This window comes from Opisthorchis viverrini (genome assembly GCF_000715545.1).
Source record: "Opisthorchis viverrini unplaced genomic scaffold opera_v5_104, whole genome shotgun sequence".
Lineage (NCBI taxonomy): Eukaryota > Metazoa > Platyhelminthes > Trematoda > Opisthorchiida > Opisthorchiidae > Opisthorchis > Opisthorchis viverrini.
In genome coordinates, this window is record NW_008751762.1 from 107,827 (window position 1) to 116,439 (window position 8,613).

The following is an 8,613-nucleotide window of genomic DNA, read 5'->3' on the forward strand; positions in this document are numbered from 1 at the left end:
TATTATTATTATATTGGCTCTTGGCGTTTGGTCCTGGATTATTTTTCCACTGGATCAGTTCTCGTGCTTCGTGTGGGTTTGTTAGCATCTGTTCGATAGGACCTCAGGTAACTGGCGTGATTCAGTGGGCTTACAAGTAAGTATTTCAATGATTGTTTCATATTGTGCCACCCAATGGAAGAAGTTATTTCCTTGTTGCAGGAGACTTCCGTTATTAACGTTTTCCTAGAGGAATACGGGTGACTCACATCTGATTTGTATTTTGCAGCTCTAGAACAAGTGCCAAACTCAGTGCGTCTCTGGAAGCTGGCAGTCGAGTTGGAAGACGAAGAGGATGCACGTGTTATGCTCAGCCTTGCTGTCGAGTGTTGCCCAACTTCCGTGGAATTGTGGCTGGCGTTGGCTCGCTTGGAAACCTATGAGCAAGCCCGAGTCGTTCTCAACAAGGCTCGAGAAAGCATTCCGACCGATCGGCAAATCTGGTTTGCAGCTGCTCGTTTGGAAGAAGCCCAAGGCAACCAGCCGATGGTACCGAAGATTATTGATCGTGGTGTTGCATCCTTGCAGGCCAACATGGTAGAAATCAACCGTGACCAGTGGATCAAAGATGCAGAGGAATGTGAGGCTGCGAAAAGCGTGCTTACAGCGCAGGCAATCATGTGGGTCTATTTTATGAATTCAAGTTTGATGTGTATGTAGCAATAAGCTGCGAATACTGTCTTGTTTTTCAAAGTCATCTAACAAACTTCTGTCGCTTCTCCTGTGGCACAATGTCTTTTAGCCATTCGTTTATCATCTACCTTTTGCACTCAAGTGAATGGCTTAGTTTTCCGAGATAGCTGCATCAAACGGTGGCGCAATTCTCTCAACTGTTGTTGTATAAACCAGAATTGAAGTGATTTTAGGTTCATTCCTTGCCATTTCGAATCCCTGGATCAAAGGGTTTCGGTTAATGCCTTCGGTCTGTTTTTTTGCCTCTTACTCCTTCGTTGGTCTTGGTATTCAACAACAGCGTTACTTTATTTTTCAGAAAATCAATAATAGGTTTCGGGCTTGAAGAACAAGATAAAAAACATACCTGGTTGTCTGACGCTGAGAACTGCGCTACGAACGGAGCAATCGAATGCGCTCGGGCCATCTACGCTGTTGCGTTGGCTCACTTTCCTACAAAGAAAAGCATATGGCTTCGAGCTGCCTACTTTGAACGAAGTCACGGCACTCGGTATGTCTTCCATTGAGTTGACTTATGTGTTATCTTTCATGTACAGTTGCCTTACTGTTTCATGCCATCCCTCGTTTGCTCTTCCCTGATGTTACCAAAGCGGCACTCTTTATCGTTTTGAATTTTCTGTATTTTGCTCTCCCCTTTAGTGATACACTCGAAGAGTTGTTACGTCAAGCTGTGGCCCACTGCCCTCAGGCTGAAGTACTGTGGTTGATGGCAGCGAAAACCCGTTGGTTGGCTGTAAGTTGATTCCCTCGTTTCCTTTTTAACCCCTATTGTTTTCATCCAATAAGACGTTGATCGTTCCTTCTGTGGAAAGTCTCTTTGAAGGGGAATCTACACGATCCATCGGTGCAGGAACCTGATCCTGAAAGTCTCGTTGGTGTTAGTTTTTTCGTGTGCAAATGAACCAGATGTCATTATGTTCTGCGTGCTTCATTTTTGTCACTTGCTTGATGCCTTTTCGAGTATTCACGGGGAAATCTCAACACCTGTGACAGGCTCTTTGTTGCCGACGTCGTCGTTTGTGCTGTGTTTTCCTTAGGCAGAAACCACATGAATTAAGCACATTCATTTGCCTGGAAACATCAAAACCGAGAGATTCAACTGGGTTCCAGGCGAGTCTCTCGAAAAACCAAATTAGTTTGCAAACGATTGAATATTCGCTAATTTCGTGCGATTAGTTTCAAGTAGAACATAAGGTTGACGGAAACTGGGGGACTGCGCCTACCTGATGAGCCCCAAGAAGGGCGAAACCGGTTGTGGGCTGTCGAGGAGTTTTCAGCAACCTTATGAGTAGTGCATCACAAAACTATATACGTATCGCGATATCTCGAATTAATTTTTTTTACAGGAGCTTCATCTGACTTACTGCCGACTGATTTCTTTCGGGTACTTTGATTGCTACTGTGTCTTGTCCAGTGATTTCTGTGTTGATAAAAGCAAGCTACTATAATTTGTGGGTTTCTACCACCACCTCTCTGGACGTCCTGGGAACGTTGTGTGGAGGTTGACCCGTTAAGCTTTCTTATCAACCAATTTGCGGGCTTTTCAGTCGTTCATACGAGACCTTGACATTACTAGGGTTATGAGGAGTACTTTTGGTGTTTGTTGGTTTTCAATTAATATGAGGGGCGGAGATTGTAAACTCCCCATATAAACGACTTTAGCTTCGAGAGACTAGCGCCGTCCTTTCTATTTATTCGACCGTAACACACGACCCTGTAAATGAGCTACCTCTGCCCATCTGGAATTTTTTGTTTCACTCATAGGGTGACGTTCCTTCGGCCCGTTCTATCTTGGCTCGTGCTTTCGAAGCCAACCCAAATTCTGAAGAAATTTGGTTGGCTGCCGTGAAACTGGAATCAGAAAACAATGAGTACGCTCGAGCTCGACGACTGCTCGCCAAGGCTCGTGATTCAGCTTCCACAGCGCGGGTGTGGATGAAATCGGCTCGACTTGAGTGGTGTCTCGGCGAACTGAAGGAGGCCCTACAAATGTTGGAACGGGCCACCAAGATCTATCAACATGCGCCAAAGTTGTGGCTAATGCTTGGACAACTACTTGAGGAGCTTTCAAATAGGGAGCACATGTCCCCAGATGAAGCTTCAGAGTACAAAGAACGCGCTCGCGAGGCCTACCGTAGCGGAGTGAGTACTTCTGGCAGAAGGCTTTTCGCATTTTCGATGCTAAATTAGCAGTACTTATTTTCTTGGCGACATAAGAAAATTCTTTGGCGGTATGCGATCGTGTTTTGTGGTTGAGAAGCGCACTGCTTACAGTTGGGAAGATCAGTTTTGGTCATTACTCCGGTATGTAACACATTTTCGCGTAAAACAAAAATCCACTTTCATTTGTGTGGGAACTCATTTGGGTAGGAAGTCATAGCATTTATTTGGTTGGTTCTCTTGTACGGACCTTCAATTATCTAGCAGAGCATACTCACGTTGAAGTTGTTGAGCTGGTTGACGGATTTGCATATGTCCATCGTACACCTGTGCTGTCATTCACTCATGACGTATTCGGATGATTGTTCCCGCATCCAATTCCGTGATGCGCTGGAAATGAAAGGAACATAACTGGAAGGCTACATGTGTTGACTTGGGCCAATCGGTGAGGATACTGCCAGGTAGGACGCGGCCTCCTGTCCAGTAGGTTGATACTGGAGTGTACAGTGCAGCTGTGTGTGACACGTGACATAATTCTTCCACTCAGGAGTAATGGTCTTTGAGTGAGACCTATTATTACCCGAGCTGAATGCAACTAGTTACAGACCTTGCAGGTCTTATCATACAATGAGTAGCCCGAGAGACCACTGAGCTCAGCTGTGGTGTGGTTAGTTTCCGTAACATAAGATTATATTGACCGGAGTGGAGAGTAGTTTATGATGATCTGTGTGGTCAGTGTTCGCCGCAGATTTGAAGTGATGGTTTCCGCAACGAACTGATACCGTTCATGCTCTGTGTTCATACGGTGCTTTGTGACGCACTGAGAAAAATACCCACTTGCACTAGATTTCAGATAAAACGGTTCCGTTCCAGAGCGCTTTGGACTTGGGGTCATATTCGTATGGGGTGTAAATCGTTCACTATTTGCCTGCCGCGTGAATTAATATCTACGTGCCTGAACCCGTTTGCTGCGAAACTGTTGGCTTTGTGCAGACAGTTTGTCGAAGGCGATCGAATCGTCCAATTGGGACTTTTATATCGTGTCACATGTAACTTCCCGCTTTATGACTTATTGCCCAGTCTTCTAGGTGCAGACCTAGACATATCCTATCTGGAATTTGGAATGTTAGTCACCGAGTCTTCCTTTGGTTGATTCAGAACTTATAACCGTCAACGTTAGTACCTGTTAAATCCTAACTCATATGAGTTATGGTACTCTTTCTAATACAGTAGTCCATATTTTCAGCTCCAACACACTCCAGACCATACAGTTCTTTGGCTTCAAATGGCGGAATTCGAGGAGCGAAATGGTAGCATTACGAAGGCGCGATCCATTTTGGAAAGGGCCCGAACACAAAACCCTAAAATTGCCGAGCTTTGGTAAGTGAATTTAACCTTAGCTCCTGTTGCAGGTGATGACTTGCAACCGGGATTCGTTATTTGGTGTTTACATTCTTCACCCACTCTGAGGGAGCCGCTTTCCGTGCTGTTTTCTCTAGGCTTGGTGCTATCCGTTTGGAGCTCCGGGCGAACTTGAAACCAGTCGCCGATTCACTGCTGTCAAAGGCACTCCAGGAATGTCCGAATGCCGGATGTCTGTGGGCCGAAGCAATTTTCATGACACCGCGAGCCCAGCGGAAGAGTAAATCGGTAGATGCTTTGAAAAAGTGTGAACATGATCCTCTTGTGCTTTTGGCCGTGTCTAAGTGAGTTCCACCTAAGAGACTATTGTTATTGCCTATTTGATCCGTATCCTATATTCACTCTGCCTGGAGCCCGGCATACTTTTCCCTCAGAGAGACACTCTTGCGTTTTCTTTGTCCACGGTGTAAACTATTCACCATCTGTTTGGAACTATCAAGATTATGGTCAATTTTTTCGAGAAATCACCCGATTCTTAGAGTACCAATTATATCTGAGTGAATTGCACAGTTTCGTAGGAGTTGTATGTGCTTACGTGGGATCATTGTTAGAAATCTGTATGCTGCGTGAACTTCTCATATAATTTGGAATAGATGTGATGACATCCCCTCATCAGATTGGCTATTGCGCCGTTCTAATATTGATTTCTTGTTATTCATGAAATGAGATGCTGAATAGGGACTTTCCTGCATAGGGCCAGGCTGAATACCCAATATGACTCAGATGCACTGGAGATGGGCGGGCGAATTTTCTTGCTAGCCAGCCACTCGTATTCCAGTACCTATGTGTTGTATTTTTCTATTCATTGGTGCTTTTCACGAACCTAGCCCAAGTCTATGCAAATATTTACTAGTGTTGTTGATTCCAGTCACGGATCTCACGGTACTTTCCGGTCGGTCACCATTCGTATCACCACCTCGTTCTCTTTGCAAATCTGTTACCTTATAAGTTGCAAACTCCATGCGTGGTCATTTAAGTCTCGTAACAGATCTGTCGGACCAGTTGGCTTGCTTCCTATTAGCCTGTGGATCAGCCTATACAAGTGGCCATCAATGTTAGCTGCTGGATCATATCTTGATTATCGAGTGTAGATGTAGTTTGTCCAACCAGACTAGGGCGCGCGTCAGTTTTCCTGTAGTCTTGTGGGTAGCTTCTTTCCTCTTTGTCCCAACTGGTGTTCGTCGCAAAAAATGCGTTGAATTTTGTGGATAACTTTGACTTTCTTCGTGATTTCCAGTTTCTTTTTTTGGGATGTCGGTTCTGCATGACTGAACACGTTTTTAGCCGCATCGTTTGAGCATGACTTTATCCGCACTTACATATTTTCTATGACATTGTCCGTCCTTAAGGTTGACATTAGCGTACTACTTGGATTTTGATCGACCAACTTCTGATTCATCAGCTACGGCCTCAACCGTTGATGTGCGGTGAGAATGTATCCATTCCACTGACGTTCCGTCTCGTTTAACTGGGCTCTGTTTCTTTGCAGGATGTTCTGGAACGAACGACTCGTGTCCAAGGCCCGCAATTGGTTCACTCGAACCGTGAAGTTGGAACCTGACCTCGGTGACGCTTGGGCATATTTCTATAAATTTGAACTGCAGCATGGAACTGAAGTAAGTGTACTATATGCCAACCACAGGAGTTCTTGAAGTTGACGAAAACTTTGCCAACATTAGTGGAAAATGCCTGAATGAGCAGTTTTTTGTGGAAAGTCCACCAACCACGGATTCTCGTGATGATGATATCTGTGTTCCCTGCTATTGATGCCTATGTAGCAAAGCGGTTAAACATTTGCTTGTGTAGGTGGCATCGTCGAATAGACAACTTGTTTTTCTTCCAACGGAGTTTCCCTGCCCATGGAATATTTCATGACTGCTGCCTATTCTTAGAGATAAGGTGGCGAAATTCGGGGACTGGTGGTGGGTGTAGTCTCTTCTTGCGTAGATTTTTATCTCCTTCTGAGACAAGGCTGAAGGTAATGAGTAGCTCTTGACCTGGCAGACTAACTTGAGCTGACTCAATCTCTTCGGGGTTGTTGTGAGCTGTGTTCAATTTCGGGTTACTCTTGTATGCATGTACTTCCCACCTATCTGTTATCTCGCCTCTTCTGACTTGTGCACAGTCCGCGCAATATACTCACGGCAGGGAAGTTACCTGAGATTTTACAATGTTCACTATCTACTATATCTTTTTTATGACAATCCTGAAATAAACTGGTGTGTTCAGGCGAAAATCTACGAAGAACTACATTTATTCCCGGGGTGGTTCATTAAAAGAATTTTAAGTCTTCAGGCTTGCCGTCAGATGTATATTTCCAGCTTTGTTGTGGCTCAGTGGACGATGCAGCTAACTCCGTAGAAATTGATTACATCCCTTCTTTTTGGCTTTGATCTTTATGTTCATCACAGAAGGCTGATCTCATTCCAGCGAAATCACGCTCACTCTGTGAGTAACACCATATTCACATATCCCACAATGCTGGCTGTATCCAGTTGCTCGGTTGTCAAACTCTGTATAAGAACTACTTTGATTTAGGATTAATTGTACTGTTTTTCTGTTTCCCCTTGTAATACAAGCACGTTTTGGTCAAGTAGGAACCTATTTTACCGTAGATAACAATACTCAATGCTCAATTTTCCTATTTATGTTTCTTACCCATCCCACGGTCTACTTTTCCCTGTTTTTGCCAGTTGTTTACTCTTCAGCTTTGTTTTCTTAGGTTATTCAAGGAACGTAGTTGTTGGAAAAAGTAAATCGCTGTGATGTCGTGTTTTACTGCTGTATTTTCGATCCACGATAGGTCCCTACTTCTGATGTGTTTGATGGTGCCTTCTAATAGAGGAGTTCGTACTGCTTTTTTAGACGTTTGCTATCCTAGGCTTGGTACTAAATGAATATTGGCGTATCATTCTGTCGTTTCAGGATCAACAGAAAGAGGTTCTTCGGCGCTGTGTCAGTGCAGAACCGCATCATGGGGAAGCCTGGTGTCGCATTGCCAAGGCGCCTTGCAACTGGCGCCTAAAGACAAAAGAAGTATTGGCCCGAGTGGCAGAAGCGGTCGCCTTACCAATCTAGTTGTGACCATTCAGAATTGTTGTACACCTTTCCAACTGTAAACTACACACCCCGTTACATACTTTCTTTTACATGCTTGACTTCTCTTTGAAAGGTTGGACCAACAAGTAGTGTAGATCAATAAGTTTTATTGTTTTCTATGATAAAAAAGTAATCAAATCTACGAAGTTTGTTACAGTGGTAAAGCCGGCGTCTGTCCATTCCTCAATTCCAATCATCTACCCATTTCACTTCACTTAAAATGCATCGGCGGTAATTTTTTCAAGTTGCTGGTGCTTTTTGAGAGTCCATGCTTTGGATGGAAGATCCGGCTAAACAAAGGAGATAGAGTGAATTAATATTAGCGACGGTTTTAGTTAATAACTTATGCGGAGGGATATTTGGGCCTATGTTGAGAATTTCGTGAAACACAGTTATGGCTTGTCACACCACAGCCAAATTTTTTCTTTGGTGTTGAATCCTCGGCAAGTCACCTATGTTTAACGTACTTTGAGCAATGGTAGTTCTTTAATAGAACTAACTCGGTAGCACGCAAGCTGTTCCTTACCTTGAGTTGCTGCATACTCGGGAGTTCGACCCTTAATTAAGTCAATCAAAGAGGCTGTTAATCCCTATTTTCTAGTCGCTTTAAGGTTGTACCTATTAAAAAAAAAGCCAACTGGTATCATAATCTGGTATGTTTCTCAGCATTGGAAGGACAATAACGAATGGTTGCTTGTTTTTATTTAAGTCGGACAAACTGGTAGGTCTCCTCTAGCGAAGCATAAATGCATTTCTCCATGTGAACTATCTCCGAGTGCTCATGCGTTCAGTCCGTTGTATTCAGACGGCTTAATCGGTTTGTGAAGATGCATGTATCCCACATTTTTCAGTGACTTTATCCTGTCTTATGCGTAATTTTGGTTCACTGGGGTGAAGAAGACATTTTCTTGAGGAGCCATCGGCAAAATAACCTTCCGTAACATAGGTTCAAAATGTGATCCCCATTTAATAACCAACGGTAGAAAGTGGAATTTTGTCTTTTTTAGTTATCTGGTAAGCGAGTTGGGCCCAAGTTCACTGATGAAGTGGGGAGCAAATCATACGATGGTTGCTTCCGTTCCCCCTAACCAACCCTCCGTACAGATGATGGGGTTTCTGGTCACCAAATGGGGAATTTCGCCGGCACGAAGGATTCACGTCAAAAGCGAAACGTTGCCCAGCAATAAATCTACCGATTAT

At 44.0% G+C, this 8,613-nt stretch overlaps 1 protein-coding gene across 1 annotated transcript in view; it reads left to right on the forward strand.

Moving 5' to 3' along the window:
• T265_05545 (hypothetical protein) overlaps positions 1 to 7,497 on the forward strand; it is a gene marked incomplete at both ends in the record, with an annotated part of 20,912 nt that extends 13,415 nt beyond the window's left edge. Inside the window, 8 exons of the mRNA XM_009170586.1 lie at positions 269 to 659; positions 1,031 to 1,222; positions 1,372 to 1,465; positions 2,497 to 2,874; positions 4,139 to 4,272; positions 4,392 to 4,598; positions 5,804 to 5,930; positions 7,240 to 7,497. Of these exons, the coding sequence (XP_009168850.1) occupies positions 269 to 659; positions 1,031 to 1,222; positions 1,372 to 1,465; positions 2,497 to 2,874; positions 4,139 to 4,272; positions 4,392 to 4,598; positions 5,804 to 5,930; positions 7,240 to 7,392 (1,676 nt within the window). The remainder of the gene's footprint in view (positions 1 to 268; positions 660 to 1,030; positions 1,223 to 1,371; positions 1,466 to 2,496; positions 2,875 to 4,138; positions 4,273 to 4,391; positions 4,599 to 5,803; positions 5,931 to 7,239) is intronic.
• Between the last annotated feature and the right edge of the window lie 1,116 nt (positions 7,498 to 8,613).